The following is a 21477-nucleotide window of genomic DNA, read 5'->3' as shown; positions in this document are numbered from 1 at the left end:
AGGGAGGGACAGAGGGAGGGAGGGAGGGAGGGAGGGAAGAGCAGAGGAGGAAAGAAGGAAATGAAATAATAGATTCAGAACTCAGAATGCTAAATCACGGCAGCTCTGAGAAAGGTTGACATTTCTTTTAATCTTGTATTGTATCTTAACAATATACAAGAATTTTTCACTCTACTCCTTATGTATGTGTAACTGATTCATATAAACACAATTTCCCCCTCCCCCACAATATTTTAATAAACTGATGCTCCAGTAAGATGCCCCTTGCTGTTATAAAGACTGCTCCCAACATTGTACTCCCCCACATTATGCTTCCAGTTGACCCCCTCCTACCAGGCTTCTCTACTTTTAAATCAACTATCCAATTCCATAGAGATGGGCCCATTGTTGTTAATTTTTTGTATTTTTCATCATTTTCCTCCAAAATCCTTTCCAACTTATGACTCACTAACCCTAAAGGCTTGTGCTCAAAATTCATTGCTTTATGGTCCAAGTCTGTTTTCCCTTTATTTGTACATCCACTACTCATTTGTAGCTCTGTACCTCCTGAAAAAGAAAGAAAACAACCATCAAGTGAATTAGGATCACTGAGCCTTTCCAATAAAACCTCATGTATCATTGCACGCAGCACAGCAGGACTGATTAACATATTGGATTGAAAACACTGAAGGAAAAAACCTGGAAAAGTCACAGGGAAGTATAACAGAAGATGTGAGTTAGTGAATAGAAAATGGGTTTGGAAACAGGAGATGCAGGAAATCAAGCAAGGATGTGCATAACAACCCAATGGTAAGCTGCAACTTGTTTCACGCCAGCATTTTTTCCAGCTATCCAGGCTTGGCTCTTAAGAAGACCAACCTGCCCACCACCTCACTCAGCCTCAGTGAAAGGGGACTCTGGGAAATCTGTTCTCTTCTCTGCCCTCTACTGGCTCATCCTGCCTGAGAGCGGTTCACATTTGTGTCTCCCAGCCTGTTGCTGTAACTCCAGCTCTTAACCTCCCTTCTCAGTTGCTGTTTCTAACTTCGCTTTGCCATCCAATGTCTGGTCTTCTCTGGCACTAAATCTTGCTTTCCACAAATTTGCATTCATTGTACAAGCTATGTTTTTAAAGCCTCTTCAGCAAACATAATCCGGCACAGTCCCTGAACCGGTTGGACCTAACCAATATAACTGCAGCTGCTGCTGGAAGGGTCTTGGTATTTAAAGAGGAAATTTGGACAGTGGATGGAAAACTTTCTAACACACACTAAAAGAAAATTTTTCATTCAGGTATATATAGTTGAATTCACATAATGCATACATATGATCCAAGCTTGACTAGTTCTAACATAAGAAATGTATAAAGGTGCAAAAAGATTTGTATAGAAACTAGGAAGGAATAAGCATTAAGAATAAGTACAAGGTGAAGTGTGCCTTGTCTGTTTCAGTTACAGGGAGACATTAAAAAATGTCAAATTCTTAGACAAAAATTCTGGTAATAATAATCCATTTTTCCCTAAAATATCTTGAAGTAATATTTCTTTACTAAATAGAATCTAAAGTATATGGTAAGTCACTGATTCTCAAATCTCGTTAATAATCAATAAGGGCAATTTTAAAATGCTAATTTCAGTGTTAATGAATCAGAATCAGATGAGCAAGAGGCAGGAAACCTATTTTTAAAACACTAAAGCTCAATCTGGAGATTGGCTGGTGTAGAAGGGCCTGGAGAGGATGAAGTCTATGGTGTCTTCCAGACCAATCCTGAGATTTCTTTGTTCTCTAAAAAGCTGATCAGTAGCAACTGGTTTCCCTTTCATTATACTGAAATTTTAAATAATCCCTATTCTCAATGATGCTTAAAATCATAAACTTTGGCTTTACTGGTTGTTAAGCTGAATTTAGTTTGGCCTAAAGCCGCCTTTATACATTTCAAGTTTGACCTAAAGATTTCTTCAAACATATTGAAATCCAACCTACGGTAACCACTTCTGGAACTGCACGCTTGTAAGAAGCCAACTTTCAAGCCATCACAATGTCTAATCTATAATTTTCTTATTTAGTTCTTAAATACAGAGAACTCTGGACCACTCAGTCTAAACTAATGCCCAGTTCATTAATCATGCTATTGCTCAAATCATCTCTGCTAAATTCCATGTGTCTAAAATTTTTCTTTGAACACAGGCACCCTACGCTAACTCTTCCTTCTCTAAGAATTCCCCAGTCTAGAGGGAGCGCACCCAGGAGAACTTTTGATAGGATAAAACCCAGCCCCCCTCCCCCAACTGAATGGAGTAGGAGTGATCTATGTTAAGGAAACTCCTCAAAAATTTGGAATTGGGAGCAAGGAAGAAAGTCAGTTCCTTAATGTGGCTCAACCTCATGAACTTGGAAGCTCTGGCTGCCACTTTCCACTGATCTCCAGCAAGAAATGCTGTTCTGCAAGATCAGCTACATAGACAGAAGCGGAGCAAGGGGCAAGAGTGAGTGTTCCCTGGATCCGCAGCAGGTTTCTACTCAGCTCTTGAAGCCTTGCCGAGGCCCAGCTGCATGCTAGCCCCTATGTTCCATAGACATCCTTTTCCTTGATCATTAATTTTGTTAATTTTAAACCAGCTCAAGATGTAATTTGCAATAAGGGGCTCCCTACTGCAGCTGCTTACACTTGTGATGACACGCCGTTGAGGCCAGAGGACCCTCCGCCCCGCTGATGACTGAGGTCTTTTTCTAATTACAATACTAGTTCATGGACATGTAACAGCTTGTTTTGCACTTAGGGAGAATTGCACACTGTATACATAAGCATACAGATGCAACCGTAAGCATATTTTCTTTATTAATATAGGGGGCAAGTCCCAAACACAGCCTGGGATAAAAATCACATTGTAAAGCTACTTACAACCACCTTCTGGGAAAAACTGTCCATTTTTGAGCAGAACGGCTGAGCAATTTTCTGAGAACTTTAATTAGATTAAGACCTCTTCTGGGAATTTACTGAACGCACTCTCCTGCATTTTTCCAAGGATTCTAATGACATTTAATCAGAATGACTTCTTGGGATTTCAGTCAAACAGAGACCATCTAACCACTTCTAACCATTACCCTTTCCTGTAAAACATCTTTTCTAAAAGTAAATCTTTAAATCAGCCTCCCTGTTTGCAGCAGGTGTGGAATAAATGTTTGACACACGCCCATAACCAAATTGCTTCAAATTTGAAGACTCCAGAAATTGACCCCAAACACATTTTTTTTTCTAGTTTGATGGCACCCACGAAGCTGGATGCGTGTCAGTATTTTGCAAAAATTTTCTTGCTTTGAATTCTGATCATAAGGTATTTCTCAAGTGGAAATGCACGTTAGAAGAAGCCCTTGTCTTTCACCTTCTCCACAGCCTTATTTGGCAGCAGTTGAGAATGACAGTTTTGAGCCACACCGCCTTCTGCCACATGTGGTATCAGCACGATGCCCAAATCCAAGTGGGACAAGAAAGTTTCTTTAACGAAAACTGCCAAGAAAGGCTTCAAACTGAAACAGAACCTGACAGAAGAACTTCGTAAATGTGTGGACATACACCAGTACCTCTTCATTTTCTCTGTGGCCAATATGAGGAACAACAAGCTGAAGGACATGCGGAATGCCTGGAAGCACAGCCGGATGTTCTGTGGCAAAAACAAGGTGATGATGGCGGCCTTGGGTAGGAGCCCAGCTGACAAGTACAAAGACAACCTGCACCAGGTCTGTAAGAAGTCAAGAGAAGTTGGCCTCTTTTTCACCAACTGCACAAAGGAAGAGGTCAATGAGTGGTTCATAAAATACACAGACATGGACTTTGCCTGAGCTGAGAACAAAGCAACTTTCACCATGACCCTGAATGAGTTCCCTGGAGCAACTCCCCACTCCATGGAGCCTCAGCTGAGGCAACTGGGACTGCCTACTGCCCTCAAGAGAGGTGTGGTGACACTACTGTCTGACGAGGAAGTATGCAAGGAGGGTGATGTGCTGACCCCAGAGTAGGTCCACGTCCTGAAGTGTTTTGGCCGTGAGATGGTCGAATTCAAGGTTATCATCAAGTACACGTGGGACTCCCAATCAGGAAGCTTCCAGCAGAAGGGAGAAAATGACTTGCCAGAGAGCACACCCAAGTCTTCAGAAGAACCAGAGTTAGAGGGTGAGGATGACTGACTGACTCAGGACCAAAGGTTTCCAGCCTGTTCTGGCCTTCCCTTGACCACAGGACTGCAGCCACCTTTCAGAGGGAGCAGCCATTTATTTAGCTGTGGATGAGGACAAGGAAAGGGGATGGGGACTAACTGTGTTTCCATAAAAATTCAAACTTTGTCTGCACGTGTCTCCCTGTAGACAGCAAAAGTCTCTTAGAAAAAAAAAGTTTTTAAAAGTTAAAAAAAGAAAGACAAAAAAAAAAAAAGAGTGACAGTTTTGAGAATACAGTACAGAACCAGGTTCTTTGAATGACTTACAAATTACTGGAGGAAAGTCATTAGGGAGATTGTTCAAACTTCTTTCTTTCATATCTTGGCAATATTATTTTGTGTTTTTACAAAGCCACTGATTTTCAAAATCTAGGCTGAATTTTTTTTATGGTACTTCACAACTCTTATAAACAAATGCAAAGAACAGAAGGGCGCTAAGGAGTAAGCTTCCTGAGCCATGTGGCCAGGTTTCCCTCACCAGAATTTGCACTCTCACCGCTAGAATAAACATCATTGCTTATTCCTGAGTTACACAGTGAAACATGAGTTCTGGGCAATTATATCCATGTGAGCAGGGATTAAAATATTCACAGGGTCTCACATGAATGCCTAAAATTAACACAGAAGCGATGCATAAAGACACAAACAACCAGGGATTTCTTTCTTTTTCTTTCAAAAAGGAACAGTGTTCAGTATAACAGGCTTCTGATGGGATGTAGGATGCTGTGATGGATTTCTCAGGGTCCTTGTTTCCCTCCTTGTCTGAATTCAGGGATTCATTTAGCTAATCTATCAACAGACCAAACTATATTTCCTGTGTCAAAAATGTTAAGAGATACAGCGTGAACAAGACATAGGTCCCAGACTCCATAGACTTGCAGCCTAATTGTATTTAAGAAATGAATAAGAAGGGCCAGCCCGATAGCTCAGTGGACTAAAGCACCTGCTTAGGCAGAATGCACCTGCCAGGATTTGGTCCCCAGCTTGCCATGCCAGCACCACCTGCGAGGTGCACTGAGACAGCAATTGAGACTGGGCATGGTGGCATGCACCTATAATCCCAGTACTTGGGAGGCTGAAAGCAGGAGGATCACTACGAGTCCAATCTATGCAAAGAGACCCTGTAGATCCTAAATACATAAAAAAATAAATAAGATAATTATAGATTCAAGATATGTAGGTGGTCAACAAAAAGGTGATGAGAGATGATAACTCAGTGGTGGTCAAGAAGTCTCTCCTGAGGTTGAGGACAAGTCATAGCAGACTGGAGGGCCTTGCAGGAAGAGTGGGGTAATATGTGCAAAGGGCCTGGGGCAAGAATAAAATTGGATTATTTGAGGAACAAAAAGGAACAACAGGACTTTGAATAGCTATACCAGGACAACAACAGATATTCTAATTGATCTTCAAAATCAAGTTGGTTGTTTTTGAACAAAGTATCAAACAACTCATGAAGTGCCATCTAAAGCCACACTAGTGACAGTGGATCGAGTCGCACAAATACGTTTGCATCATAGCAGCAGAAAAGGCCTGGCCTTGGCTCTCGTTGGCCGGCAGACACAAGAGCAAATCTGCTAATGGACAAATCTGCTTCACTGAGACATTCTGGCCCTTCAGGTTACACATTCGACCACTTCCTAACCTGTACCTCAGGCTCCCACTGTATTAAAATCCTCACTCTTGCTCATATATGCAGCATTTGTTTATATCTCCATATCTTTCCTGTTCCTCTATCTACTACGTTTTTTCTAACTTGCTCTGTGTTTTCCTTGCCTGTTTTTTCTTCCTGAAAGAAAACTACTGTTTGAACTCTGTTCAAGTACTACTTCCTTCGTGGAATCTTCCCAAATTCCCACAAGGAGTTGGGGCTTCCTCCATTGTGTTCTTATTGGCCTTTGGGAAATAAATAGTTATAGCACTTAGGGTTATATTTTAATTGTGGACTTTTGTATCTCTTCCTCCAGGTAGTCTGAGTTCTTTGTAGCAGCCAAATCCATTCATCTTCATATCTTTACAGCCTGATAATTTCATAAATAGTAACCAACCGGCTGAAGGATCCTGAAGGTGCTTGACTCTAACTACTAACACCTGGACTGTTAAGATAAAGAAAATTAAATGAAATTGATTGCAAGATGTTGGAGATTTTTCCATTTATAGCATCCTCAAAGGTTTGTTACAAAATTTTCAAAGGAAGTTTATATACCCAAGGAAGAATTATTGCTATCCTGTATTCCTTTAATACAGGCAGGTAGTAAATCAAAATATTTATCCCTTCAGTGGTTTCTAAGCTGGTGCTCTATAAATAAAATTCAGACCACTGGCGCCCCACTTCATCCAGTATCTGTGTGCTGGGAGATCTTTACACAGCATGAGAATGTTCATGCTCATTGATGATAATCAATGAAGTCTAGAAGCATATGAGTAGACATATGACATGTGTGGCTGCTTGTTTTTTTTCAAAGGGAAAAAAATTAAAATAATGATACAAAATTTCAAAACAACGGCTAATATATTGCATATTGTATCTTCAAAGTAGTTGTTCAGATTACAAGACATAGACATGAAAAATTGATTACAATCAATCTTATGGTATTGTTCATTGCTTCATCTTGCAGCTGTTGGACTGATATTTCATGATTACCTACTATTTTTAAGATATCTTTCCTTTCATGATAATTAGCTGTAATTCTATATGTCTTTAAGATCTGGTATTCTATCCTCTCCATTCAGTGTGTTGAATAGACTTTCAGCAGAGATTTTAATCTCTTGGATTTATGTTTGGTTGTATTCTATGGATTCCATTCCCTTCCTATGTTGAGCAATTTTTGTTGCCATCATTTTTCTAAGGTCATCTATTCTTTTATCTGTGTCTTTTCTAATATCTGTGATTTTAAGCATCATCTCTTTTTTTTTACTGAGAAATTATTTCCTGTTTAGCCTTTTCCACTTGTTTTTTCACTTCTGTTGGTATCATTTCAGAATGTTCTAGCATTTGACTTTCAATTTCATCTATCTCATTGTGTTCTAAGATTGACCAAGTTGGGCTACGAGTCTAGGGATTATATCTTGTTTCTGCATCTTGTCATTTTCTATTTTTTTCTCTTCTTTGTCTTCTCTGTTGATGCTTGCCAATTTCTTATGATAGCTTTATTACTAGTATTGAGATTTCCCTAGAAGATGTCTGTTTGTCAGAGATGTCCTCTCGATGTACATGGTTCTTTATAGCTACCCCAGGAACCTGCCTTCCCAGTTTGTAAAGGATGCAAAGTTTGGTCCAGCACCCAATCCTCTGGCACTAGGCCATGGTGATGATTATGACCACACACAAGCACAGTGTTACCATACAGAGGAGAAAAACTGGTTATAACATATACAACATCCTGGCTAAAGCAGTATAGTTAGCAATATCAATAGTTTCAAGTACAGTTTAACAGCTGATAAACTATGGTAACCTGTTACCTCTGGCCACAGGAGAAAAACCTAAAGTCATATAACACAATCAAACCTATAGCATCTACTTGTATGCAGTGATTTTCCCCTTGTGGAGTGGCTTTACACTTGTGCAGTGGCAATGTATTGTCCCTGTTCAATAGCAATGATATTTCCCAATTACTGGCTGCAGAGACTCCTCTAAACAGGGGCACAGAAAATACTAACCCTGAGGTCTTTCCTTTAACTAAGAGCAAATTTCTCCAGGCCAAGTGTTAACAAGTTTAAAGGACCAGGTTTATTAGAAGAGAGTGAGGGCACAGGGACAACACACTGACGAAAACACACAGACTGACCCTCCCACCTCCTCACTTTGCAGGGAGAGAAGTTGAGGGAGAAGTGCCAGTCTGGGAGCCCTACAACGTGAGGAGGAAGGCAGCACATGCAAAGATGTAAACCACAGGGAAACACCTTCAGACTTCTCCACTCTCCCATCCCTCCTTTGGCATCTATCTTCTCCAAATCTAGGTCACAGCGTTGGTTTTCCAAACCAGATAAGTGACTGTCAGACTGGTTTGGGCAAACCTGCTCCCATCTGACTCTTTAAGTACACGCTGAAAAAAGTACCAGGCAGCTCTGCAGCAATGTATTCTGGATTTTCATTTGCTGTCTTTGTTTCTCTTTCTTTCTCAACCCTCACCATTTCTGTACACTTTGAGCTTTTTAAAAGACATGTTGTTTGAAAACAGCTACACAAATTTAAAATCTTTTAAAATTCAAACAAAGAAACCAGTCTGCTAGTAATTGTAATCACCAAAACCAAACCTTCCCAATGGAATTAGATAGTTAAACTGATTCAAGATAAGGCCATCAGAACTAAAAGAACTGCTCATATGCACCAAATACAATATGACTCCCTTCGAGTGTGGCCTGGCTGGCTTTATAGAGTCACAGAGATAAATGTCACATATGGCAATCAGCCAAGAGGATGCCAATTTAACTAGTAACTATTGCATTGTATTTTCCCCCTCTGCAGTGTGGCCCTTCAATCACAGTCATATGTAAAATGTTAGATGCAAATGTACAAGAATTACTGTGCTTCTCTAAAGGCATTTATTATTTAAACTGCATGCATTTTTTACTCATTCTGCAAGTTTTTTGCATAGCTTCAAAGTATGAAAATAAAAGGCTTGAAGAAACACAGATATATATCATCCTGGATAGAATTTGGTCAACTTTTAATTTTTTTTTTTTTATGTATTTGGTACAGGGTCTCACTAGGTAGCTAAGATTCACAATGATCCTACTGTTTTCAGCCTCCCTAGTGCTGGGATTACAGGTACACCACCACGCCCAGACTCGGTGGCCTGCTCAGTGTGCCTGGGAGCAGAGATGGTGTGGCATGTGGTGCCAGATTTTGAACCCTGGTCCCTGAGCTTGCCTGCTTAGTCCACTGAGCTATCACTGGCCCTGTCAATTTTCATTTAATTTTTATTTTTTCTACCCATAAGCAGAGAACTACCCTGCACACAAAAAAGGGGGTAAAGAAAAAGATAAAAAGAAACCTAATAAATAAATAAACAAAACAGGTAGTCTGGCCCACTGGCAGGTCCTGAAGACCCATTTCTTTCATGCCTGGCCCTTATTCTTGCTCTTGTTCTGGACTGTAGCCAGAATCTCCTGGGATATGAAGTAGGATGTAAGCCTGTTGAAACTTTTCTTAGGACTCTTTGAAAGCCACTCATCTTATCATTGAGAAAATGAATCTGGGAGAGGTTAAATTACCTTCTAAAACTGACACAGCCAGCTAGCTGCTTAGCTGACAGCAGAACCCGGGTATCACCACACCACTTCCAGTCAAAGACTGGGTCAGTTTCTGCAGCAGAATCCTAGAAAACAAATATAGGTTCAAAAGAACACCATTTATTACCTAAGATGGATGTCGCTTTTTATTACATAATCTGATATAGCAGCTAATGAAAAGTTCTAGATAAAACACCATCATCTTGGTAGGGTTTCTAATGTTGAAAAACAGCACAGTTCATCTGCATCATGTGCATTGAAGTACAATATTTTGGTTGTCACATTTGCAACAGAAACAGCTGATAATGATTGTATGTGTGACATCTATTTTTTTCTTTTTTGTGTGTATTTGGTTGTTGCAGAGTCTCACTATGCAGCTCAGATTCATAGTCATCCCCCTGCTTTCAGCCTCCCCACTGCTGGGATTACAGGTACGTGCCACTATGCCCAGACTCTAGCCAGCTCAACCCACCCTGAGGGTGGGGCCGGTATGACATGTGGTGCCAGGGATTGAACTGCGGTCCCTGTGTGTGCCTAAGCTCGCCTAACAGGTGCTTTAGTCCACTAAGCTATCTCACCAGCCCTGATAATGATTGTAAATATTTTGAAATGTAAGATGCTGCCTAATTTATAAACAAAAATGCTATAAAGTTATGCCCTATGAACAAGAATGTGAATCAATGAGTTTTGCTACCTAAGCATTTCTCATCTCTCTCTCATAGTTGCCTGCATCAGGACGTCACTGATAAACATCACAGATAAATTCAAGCAGCAACGACACAAGAAGAAAATGCAATCCAAGAGCTGGGTGGAGGACCGCATTCTTTTGTTCCTGCAGTCAACTTATTTTTCTCTCCATTTATATCAACACTAAATTTAAGGTAACTACTTTGCAGTGTTGTTAATTTTACTTTGTCCGAGGGAAGAGGAAAGAAGATAAGTTATTTCCACAATAGTAGAAAGTGATCCAAGCTAATTAAATATAATAAGAGCAACTGATGGATTAGCCTTTCATCCCACTAGCTTGCATACATAAACCAAAGTCATAAACACTTAGTAAGTTCTCTGTCATTTGTTTTAATGCTTTTTAAATACGCTAAGGAGAAAAAAAATTATGATGTGTTTCTACAGCATTCTGTTATGAAGGTCCTATTCATCAATAACTAATTTATTTTTCTAATGGAATACCAGCCTATGAAGGATGCTTCTCATAATAAATGTGAGGAATTAATGCAGAAGTTTCTAATTATTGAATAATATAGGCAAGAATATAAGTAGTTACTGAAAACATTACGTGTACTAACTGCAAAAAGCAGTATACAATGGGAAAATACTCTAGGTATTCTACAGGGAAATATTTTTTTAACTACATGAATTCAAAATTTTCATGAGAAGAAAATGTTCCAGACTGGGCGTGTGGCACATGCCTGCAATCCCAGTGCTGGGGAGGCTGAAAACAGGAGGATCACCAGGAGGCTGAGCTGCGTAGTAAGACCCTCTACCAAATACAGTTTTTAAAAAAAGTTCTAGTATTCTGTTTATCATTCATGTATCAATATTTAAATTCCAGTCCAAGCCAGGCATGGTGACACTTACCTGGAATTCCAGCACTTGGGGGGCTGAGAAAAGAGGAGCCTAAATTTGAGATCAGGCATAGCAACTCAGAAAGACAGTGTCTCAAAATAAAAAATAAAAAGGGCCAGGAATATAGCTCAGGGCAAAGCCCCTAGATTCAGTCCACAATACTACAAATAAATAAAATAATTGAAATCTAGGGGGCCCGCCCATTAGCTCAGTTGCTTAAGTGCCTGCTTAAAGGAAGCATTCAGTCTCTGGGCACAGTGGTTCGATTCCCAGATGTTCAAGGCAACCCAGACCAGCGCTAGAGGCAATCTGGGGACTCCAAAAAAAAACCCTTCTGCATTTTGGGGCCTGGCCCTAGCTCAGTTCTTTAAGTGGCTGCTTCCACAAAGCTGTCAGCCTCAGGTTGCTGTAGTTCAAGCCCCACAACACTCCAGCCAGCCAAAAGTGTACTGCAGGCATTCGAGGAGAAAAAAAAAAAAAAATTGAAATCTAAATTACAGTCCAAGGAACTTCCCATCACTCTGATACTTTTGACGGGGAAAATTAAAATTTTAAACAAAAGACTGGGGTGAGGTTGCCTGACAATACCAATAGCACAAGTCCAGCAGACCTGATAACAGAACACTTCTGCCTTTATAGAAGCTCCTGTCTTTGCTGCTTTTCTAAGTGATGGCCTCGGCTGTAACTTCAAATATAATGGGACACATCTTCCTTTGTGTAACTCATGTCTATGTAACTAATGGCCTTGTAATGAAACTTGAGATATGTAACCTCCTTCAGCAACACCTAATGTCACCTGATGTCACCCAGCCCTCCAATCACACACACCAGATCTGATTCTCTACCTCCTCACTCACTTTCCCTTTAAAAGCCCTGAAACATCACTGGGTGGGACTCTGACTCTTTAGGGGAGCTCCTAGTCAGAAGCCCACCAGTGTAATAAACTGCCTTTTAAATCTCCTTGGTGCTATTTCTTTTCGTGTTTGGCTTGTTTTCTGCAGCAGCAGGATTACTAGGACACAGCTTTTGTGTAAAAAATAACCGACTCTCTAGTATACTCGCTGGAAGGTCTAGCTTTAGTAAACATATTAAATCAAACACGTTTCCTTAAGTGATTATTTATAGTCTAAAACAATCTCAATTTTCACTGTCACAAGTAATTTATGAAAATTGGCAAGTTCAGCTAGCATTCAAATACTGAAAGCCTTGTAATAAAAATAAAAATTAAAAATAATTTTAATAACTTGTTCATTTGTCATAGTTATATTGGTTCAGCACAGTCCCTGCTAAGCTGCACTAGATTTAGTTACATGACCTTGTTTGTAATTATAGTCACTGAAACCGACACATTTCTTCTCAGTCACTAATGGTGATTGATGTCTGACCATGCAATTTGCTGCAATCAGCAAACTCAGTCTCATTTTAATATTTATGTGGGCAATGTGTCCTCACCTAAGGATAAATGTAGCAGTGAAAAGTACTTGATATTTACAGAGAAATATTGAAAATATATGTAGTTGTTCCTTAGTACAGGAGAAGAGTTGGTCTTATAGACACCAGCATGTGTAGAAGCTCAAGTTCTTCATATAAAATGATGTAGTATTTGCATATAATCTAATATATTGTCCCATATACTTCAAATCAAATCTAGGTTACTTTGCCTGATATACATAAATTTTATATAAAGAGCTGTTCTACTATATTGATTAGGGAATATAAGAAAAACAATTACAAAAAAGTCAATATGTGTTCAGCACGGACATCATTGCTTTTCTGAAACATTTTTGATTCAGAGTCAATTGAATCCTGAGATGTAGAACTGGGAGATGGAGGGAGCCAGTTGTATCAGTTTAGTTCTCAACATAGCTCTGGTGACTCACACTGGTCAGTGTGGATGTCCGAGGCATGCCCATCAGAGAGGCACTTCTTCCTCAACATTTCCTACAATTGATGTATTAAAAGCTGCCTACAGCACAATTGGTAATAATCTTGAACCACAGGAATAATATTGCAAGACCCTCTGAGGCAAACAGCAAATAGGATGTTAAAGTGAATTAATGCACTTGCTTAAGGCCAAAAAGCAAGCAAGCTACAAAAATGGGCTTGTAAGGGCTGGTGAGACAGCTCAGAGGACTAAGCAACTGCTTTGGCAAGCACAGGGACCAGGGTTTGATCCCAGACCTGCATGTTGTGCTGGCCCCAGCCCTGGGGCACACTGAGCTGCAAGGAGTCCGGGTATGGGGGTACATGCCTATAACCCCAACACTGGGGAGGCTGAAGACAGAAGGGTCACTGTGAGTCCAAGCTGTGTAGTGAGACCCTGTACAAATACATAAATGAAAAAAAAAAAAAAAAGAAAGAAAAAGGAAAGAAAAGAAATGGACTTGCACCCTGGCACCTGGCTATGCAGTCCAGGTGTGCCCTAAGCCAGGGGGAGCCTTTAGGACTCTAAAGTAGCCTCCAGGGCTGGCCAGATAGCTCAGCAGACTAAAGCGCTGGCTTAGGCAGATGCAAGAACTGGGGCTCAGTCCCCAGCATGCTGTGCTGGCCCCATCTCTGGGGTGCGCTGAGACACTGATTGAGACTGGGTATGGTGGCATGTACCTGTAATCCAAGCGTTTGGGAGGCTGTAACAGGCAGATCACTAGGAGTCCGATCTACGTAGCGAGACCCTATAGACCTTGTAGACCCTGTACTAAATACATAATAAATGAATAAAAATTAAAATAAGTAAATAAAGTAGTCGCCAGATAAGAAATAAGCAGGCAACTATATTTCTGGGTGATTCAAAGGGAGGAGGCAAATGGCTAGTCAAAGGAGCAGTGCTGCATTCCTTGAGATGAGAAAGCAAGAAGTCCAGGAAAACAGGAGATGCCCCCATAAATAGAAGGGTGTCTCTTGTCCAGGGCAACCTCTCCCATGGGGTAGCATCTCTGGTATCTGCGTCTGTATTTCTTTGTCGTAACAAACTTTTATTTTAGCCTTGAAGCTGGCCCATATGGGATTTCCACCTACACGCAACTAAGGGTCTGTGCTAGTCACAAATACCTCTATGATCTGTACTCCTTTAAAGCAATTGAAGTCATCAACTATGCCTTGATGGCTATTATCAATTCCAATGACCGTAGCAAGAATAGAGTGATTTAAGACACATTCTTCAAACTAAAGACAGAATTATTCTCTGAGGACAAAAGTATACAAAAGTAACAGTGCAATACAGCTGCCTCGGAGTGTTAAATAAAATACAAAATACCCAGTTCATGCAGGTCAGAAGGTCTAAGAAGGTTCGGAAGAAACAAGGTCCTGGTTGCAAGTAGAGGCTGGGAGAAAACCAGAAGTACACTGTGATCTGACATATGGTAAAGGATGAAATTTTAAGAATTTATTACAATGACACATTGCTATTAATCCCACCCAAAACACTCCCATTGCTTTGAACACATTTATCCCTTTCACTCTTGCCATGTTCTGAGGTCCTGACTGCTGCCGCTGAGGGCCACCAAGAGAAGGGAAGCCTCCCAAACGTAGCACAGCTTGTCCTCCTCCACCTCTTCACCAGATCTGACACCTGCAATGTCTGGATCTTCCCCAAAGACAGTCACGAAAGAGGACTGCCAGAACTGCTTCCAGAAGTGGCCGGAGCAGCGGGATGACCCATGCTGGGAAGTGAGGCCGAGTGTCTTGAGAGAAAGTAACGGCAAGGAGCCTTTTATCATAGTAACTTTTAAAATTTAAACATCCCTGTATGTTTTGATGACAATGCATATTCTAGACTAAAGACCCACAGAAGTAAATCTATAGGAGTGGCAGTGACCAAGTCACACTCGGGAGATATAGGGGACTCTTTCTAAAGAAGGGATCACCTTTCAGGGCACCAGGATAAAGTGAAGAAAAGATAGCAATAAACTATTATTATCATTATTATTATTAAAACATAATTGAGAGACTTTAGTGCCACAAAGATGTTTGAATTTCATCTGGCAGTGGAGACATTAAAATAAAAATATTGTTATGCCAATTATATTTAAACTTGAAAAATAGATCCAACTGCATATATATCAACATAAATTGCCCCTCAAACAATCTGAAATGGTGGACAAAACTACTCTCTGCATTTACTTATAGACCCGGATGCAGCAGATAGCACTGAAAGGGATCTAAGAGTAAAGATTACTTTTCACTTACATCCTGTGTTTAAGAATGTTCAGACAGTAAGCCGTATTAATACACCACTTATGCACATTTACAAAACAAATTTAACAGAAAATTTTTTTTTCTCAATAAAATGTTTTAATCATGAATTATTAAGGAGCATTTATATAACAAAAGTAGATCTTCAGTGTTCATTCCCAACATTTAACATTGATGAAAATTAACTCAATTTTTATTATTGTATCAAAATTATAATGTTTTAAAACAAAATGCATAGTACCTGCCTGGCAAGTGCAAGATCTGTAGTTCGATCCCCAGTACTACCACCCAAAAAATAAAAAAGCATAATTTAAATAATTCTTTTAATTTTCAAAACATTAATTACTGTATTAACTTTTAAAACAGATGAGAATGTCATGAAAAACCTTCATTATATACAAGTAGCTTGATTGGTTATATTCTGAAAAAAGAATGACACATTTTCTCTTATTCTTTCAAGAAAAGGATCTATAAGATTTAAATGATCTCCAGAAAAATGCTTCCATTTCTTCAGTTGTGACATGGAAAGAGGTTTCAAGGAGCTAGATTTGTGTTGACCGAGACCAAGCTGACAATGTCTAGTGACAGCATCTTTTTCCAAAGAATCATCTGTGTGATCTTCTCCACTGCACTCACATTCAAGGAGGTCATGAGTAACACAATGTGAATTTTCATGCAACGTGAACAAATTTTTAAGTTCCTCTACTGAAAACTGAATATGTTCGGATGTCTTGGTTAGATCTACAACTGCCCCAGCAAAAGCCTGCTTACTGATCTGTCTTTGATAGATCTTTTCTTCTATTGTACCTGTGGTTAGGAGTCTATAAATATGCACGGCATGTTTCTGACCATCTCTCCATACTCTAGACATAGCCTGGATATCAGTAGCTGGATTCCAATCAATGTCATACAGAATTAAGTGAGATCCTCCAATAAGATTAAGTCCTACACCACCAGCTTTTGAACTTAACAAAAAAATAAAGTCAGAAGAGTATTTACTATTAAAACCATCAACAATTTTCTGCCTTTGAGAGATTAGTGTTTGTCCATCAAGTCTTGCATAAGCATATCCATAACGCTTGCAGACATCTTGCAAAATATTCAAGGTCTGTGTATAGTTGGACACCAACACCACCTTTTCAGTAGGACGAAGCTCACGGATAACAGTGAGGAGTTTTGACAGCACCTGTAGCTTTCCTGAGTCCTCAGTACACTCCAGAGAGTTGTAATCAGCAGGAAACACACTTAGTAAGCCTTCATATAGACTCTTTTCTTCGCTTCCATCACTAGTTGAACTACATTCTTTTCCCTTTATGGAGTTGAACAAAAGGCAGGGGTGATTGCACAGTTTTTTAAGAGCTCCTATACATATTAGATGAGGACTATTTTCCAGTGACCCTTGAAGACAGAACCTGACAGCCTGAGAATTCAACAGCTTTTTATAAAGTTCAATCTGTAATGTTCCTGGTCGGCAAAAGAGTACATTCTCTATTTTAGGTGGGAGATATTTATTTATGACTTCCTGGGTTCTTCTAAGGATAAAAAGTCCAGTAAGACGAGTAAGTTCAGCTGCTCTTCTGTCTCCTAACTGCTTCTCTTCCTCAGAAGCAGAAGGCTCTCGTGACATAACGATGGGTTCTTCATATATTTTCCTGTAAGATGACAAAGAGCCTAATACTCCTGGATTTACAAAATCAATTAATGCAAAAAATTCCTGCAGATCATTCTGAATTGGAGTACCAGTTAGAATTATTCTTTTCTCACAAGAAAGGCTAAAGAGAGCTGTAGTTGTCTTAATGGCACTATTCTTCAAACGATGTCCCTCATCACAGATTAAAAGATCAAATTTTAGATTATTAATTTGATCCAGGGAACGAAGTAACATTTCATAGCTGATGATAAGAACGGAATAAAGTGTAGATTTGATGAATTCTTCAACTTTGTGGTCCTGATCAACAGCAAATATCTTGATCCTTTCACTTCCTAGCCATTGTTTAAATTCTTTCCTCCAGTTATTCACCAAGCTTCCAGGAGTAACAATTAGGGTTTTCTTTATCACTGGCTTGCCTCCATAGGGTCCCTGACACTGCAGGGTCCAGATGAGCGAAATACACTGCAACGTCTTCCCTAAACCCATCTCATCAGCAAGAATAGCTCCATATCTGCCATTCATTCTCATGCCCATTACACATTCATAAAGGAATATGATTCCTTCTTTTTGATGTGGTCGAAGGTGATACACAACATGAGGATCTATCACTACATCCACAAGAGGGAAACAGTTTTTATTGAACATCCACTGATGATTCTTGTCTGGTCTTGGCATAACAAGAGAATTTGGTGTGTATGGGTCATGGCGTGGTTTGTACTTTTGGAAATCATCCTGTATATTTTCCTTTGAATTTGGTTTACAAATACTTCTGAAAGGCTTGGAAAAGCACTTCCTGGCAGCCTGAGAACTTGGGACAGCAGAACTTCCTCCTCCAAACTGAAAACACCTGCCACTGTTGAAGTCCTCTGAAGAGATTATACCCATGATTTCTATCTCTTTTCCACCGATCATCAATGTTTGGCCCTCTTCAATCTTTTCAAGTTCTTTCAATTTATATCCAATACCTTTCCCAATGTCTTTGCCTTCCAAATCTTTTAATATACATGACCTCCCTTTCACAATAAGAACAGCATCTCCTTCCCACTTTTTGTGTTTTTTCTTCAAAGCCTTACTCCAGACAACACTGAAATATTTAACGAGGCTCTCAAGTTCCTCTTCTTGTCCCTTGGATTCTGTTATTTCTCTAGGGGCTGTATGAGGTGGATCTAATACTGCCATTGAAGATGATTCAAAACAATACTTTGCACTGTAATTATTCCTATGATTATTTTCCCTAGTGCTTCCTTCAGTACACCAAAGATTTGAACTGCATACTCTAGGATCCTCTTGTGACTGGATAAGGGCATTATTTGCAGCACCCTTTGTATCTAGATTCAGTTTTGTAATCTCTTCATTCAGACTTGGATTACTTCTTCCTGGTGGTATAAATTTTGCTTTTTTGGAAGAATTTCCATGCAACTGACTCGGTGCTGCTGATCGCCTCATCTTCAGTAGTACTAATCTTAGGCGCTCAAGATGCCCGCCTTCCCGCAGCCAATCAGAAAATTTTATGATAGTTTACCCAATATCTTTTATCTAAAATATAGTTAAAACCCAAAGTATAACCTCTTTTTAAGTAAAAGAAAAAGCAAACTCCCATGTTACTTTGTCCGCCATAGTCTGCTAGGTAAAGCCTCGGCCTATCTGGACTCCATCCTCGCGGTAGTTGTGACTGGCTCAGCCGTTCAGTTGTCCACATGCAGCTCTTTGTCCACACACAGGAACTACATACCCTCAAAGTGTGACCGTCCAGGAGATGGTCGCCCAGATCATGGCTCTTGTGGTGTCACTGGAAGGCATCGCACCAGAAGATTAAGTCATTCTCCTGGCAGGCCAACCATTGGAGGCTGAAGCCACGTTAGGCCAGTGTGGAGTGGAAGCCCTTTCCACTCTGGAAGTAGCTAGTGGCATGCTTGGAGGTAAAGTCCACAGTTCCCTAGCTCAGGTTGGAAATGTGAGAGGTCAGACTCCGAAGAGGAGGAAGAGGAAGGGGTAGCAGGGAGGGGAAGGTGGAGGGGGAGGAAGAGGAGGAGAAGACAGGCCGGGCCAAGTGTCAGATGCAGTACAACCCGCTCTTTGTCAATGTCATGCCCACATGTGGCAAGAAAAAGGGCCCCAGTACCAACTCTTAAATGCTATGTAGCCCTGGCTTTCTCTAATAAAGCTACTTTGCCCAGCCAAAAAAAAAAATAAAATAAAGCCTCGTTCTATCACACTTGAGATTCTGAGAGGAATTGCTAGCACTGATGAAAGTACAGATTAAAGCAAAATAACAACAACAAAAATATTGAATGCTGGAGGTACAATAGCAACAGGCAAGAGTTGGGAAGTCCAAACTGTAGACCAAAATCTGTCATTTGCGCTCTGAACAGCAGCTTTTATTTGGCCCTGGGTGAAATAGTGAAGACACAGGCTCTGGGGTGCTGATTTAACTAATGTATTTTGGGGTACCTGACTTCAAAGTAGGCAAGAATAGCTATTTTTACACCTACTTTTTAGAGGTGAGGAAGCACATACATAGAGAAGTCATATAACTTGTCTCAAATCACACAAATAGACAAAGATCTAGATTTTTATAGCATACTGCCCGTTGGGGCCAACTTCAATTTACCGACCCCATTAGCACCACAGGCCTATGTGCATTGCTTAAACTCTCCAATTTTATGTTCCTCGTGTATCAGACAAGAATAAAATGAAGTTTATTTTCAGGTTGAGAATTCCTTATCTGAAATGCTTGGATCACATGTGTTTCAGATTTCAGAGATTTTCTGGATTTTAGAATATTTGTATTCACTTTCTTAGTTGCACATCCTAAGCCAAAAATCTGAAAACCAAGAAATTCCAACTTATTATTTTAGAGCATTGTTTTATTTTGCATTTTCTGATTAGGAGTGCTCAGCATCTATATTAAAGGGTAACTCATATATCAAAACCTAGCACATGCTCTATGTTCAACAAATTGTAATTTCCATTATTATATGATTCTGTTATAGTAATACCTATCCAAAAATTTCCTCCTCTGTTTTGCCCTTGTTTCTGGTTTAAACTACTGGGGACATAGCTTGGTGGTATAAATGCCTGCCTGGCAAGTGCAAGGATCCAAGTTCAATCCCTGGTACCACATGCTGTGCCAGTCCCACAACCCAGGGCGAGCCCTGCTGGCCCTGAAACCAAGCGTGGTGGCATACACCTGTAATCCCAGCATTGGGGAGGCTGAGACAAGAGGATCACTATGAGTCTGAGCTGCGTAGCGAGACCCTGTACTGAACACATTTTAAGAAATAGAAATACTGCCCTGTGTTTGCTTTCTAAGTGTCATGTTGATGTCCTGTTTTTAAATTCACACTGGCAAAGGTAAGGCATTTCATCTTGGAAATGCTGAAGAAAATCAACATTAAGCAAGAGGCACAAAAAGAAATGCTAGCGTGTAGGAGGGTTCTCTACCCATTGAAACTCATAATGATAGAGGCGCTCTGCCATCTTACAAGCAAACAGAGGAACTACCTAGTTCTAACTCTGGAATAACTTCTCTTATACTCACCTGTACTTTCCTCCTGGAGCTCCTTCAGATCCCAGAGTGAAGCCGTATGTCAAAACCTGACCAATAATCAACATAACTTTCTCATCAATCATTTCGGAAGGGCTTCTTGAAGTCAGCTTCAGCCTTTAGCCTGAATATTTTCTATGATAATTAAACATGAGTCTAATCTGTTTGGTGGGATTTTTAAAAGGAGCTTAAAAAAGCGAGTTAAAATGCTGTCAGTTGAGCTACCCAGAGAGAATTTGTGGGAGGCAAATGGAAGTTTTGCTTAGCAGCTTTTGCATTCTATCCTTTTCAACTTCACTGTTACTTTTCATAATTTCCTCTGTCAAATGGCAAGACTTAAAGGAATCTTTAAGAAATATAACAGGGATAACCAGTTGCAATTCAACCTAAAAAGTCATAGTTTTCTTTTTCTTGGTAGATGCTTTTCTCTCTCCTTTCTGAGAAAATGTTTTGAGTATTTCATCAAATCAGAGAGAAAATTCTATGAATAGGAGCTTATTTTTCTTATAAATATGTTGTTGCTCAACTGTTAAAAAACTTTTCAGAGGGAGGCAGGTTCTTTGTGACTGGTTTCCACTATTATTCAAATCCTTGTGACAGTTTTCACAAGCACTCTGTCCCCAAAACCCCTCACTAGAGGAACTAGCTTCCTGAAGTCTTCAGGGCTCAATTAACCAGGTTTGAAAGTCCAGAGATAATCTCTCACTTGCCGGTAATTTCTACCTCCCTAAATATCCTTCAGAACCCCTCAGCTTACATTCACATTTCCAAGAGAGTATGTCTTATTCTTGCAGCTAGCTCTGTGCCTTGGAGAAATTGTTTAACCTGAGTCAGTTAGTTATCTGTAATAAGGGAATAATAATGCCCACTCCATGGGTTATTGTGGAGACCAATCACTGGTTTGTACAGAGCAAGCCAATAGTACAGGTTGACTGTTATTACAATTAGGTGCCTGACTTTTATCTATCTTAATTAAAAAATGAAGGAGGTACTGTTACAATCAATGATTAGGGTCTTGAATAAACCTGGCTCACAGGTGTCCAGGTGAACTGTGCTTTAGGTGGTAATGGCAAGGCTGC

General features: G+C 40.0%; 1 protein-coding gene and 2 pseudogenes across 1 annotated transcript; 2 read left to right on the top strand and 1 right to left on the bottom strand.

Moving 5' to 3' along the window:
* The first annotated feature begins 3444 nt into the window (after window positions 1–3444).
* On the top strand, window positions 3445–4164 carry LOC101593306 (annotated as a pseudogene).
* An 11427-nt stretch (window positions 4165–15591) lies between these two features.
* LOC101592922 (DNA repair and recombination protein RAD54B-like) lies at window positions 15592–18307 on the bottom strand. The gene has a single exon (XM_023716331.1). It carries the CDS (start codon window positions 18295–18297, stop codon window positions 15592–15594), a length of 2706 nt encoding a protein of 901 aa, XP_023572099.1. The 5' UTR covers window positions 18298–18307.
* Window positions 18308–18542: 235 nt separating this feature from the next.
* LOC101592534 lies at window positions 18543–18983 on the top strand (annotated as a pseudogene).
* The last annotated feature ends 2494 nt before the right edge of the window (window positions 18984–21477 follow it).

Source organism: Octodon degus, unplaced genomic scaffold (assembly GCF_000260255.1).
Source record: "Octodon degus isolate 3935 unplaced genomic scaffold, OctDeg1.0 scaffold00047, whole genome shotgun sequence".
Lineage (NCBI taxonomy): Eukaryota > Metazoa > Chordata > Mammalia > Rodentia > Octodontidae > Octodon > Octodon degus.
Note: the sequence above shows the minus strand (reverse complement) of the source record. Positions and strands in the feature narration are given on the sequence as shown.

Coding starts and splice junctions, on each gene's coding strand:
- LOC101592922 (XM_023716331.1), bottom strand. CDS start 18,297: ATGAGGCGATCAGCAGCACCGAGTCAGTTGCATGGAAATTCTTCCAAA.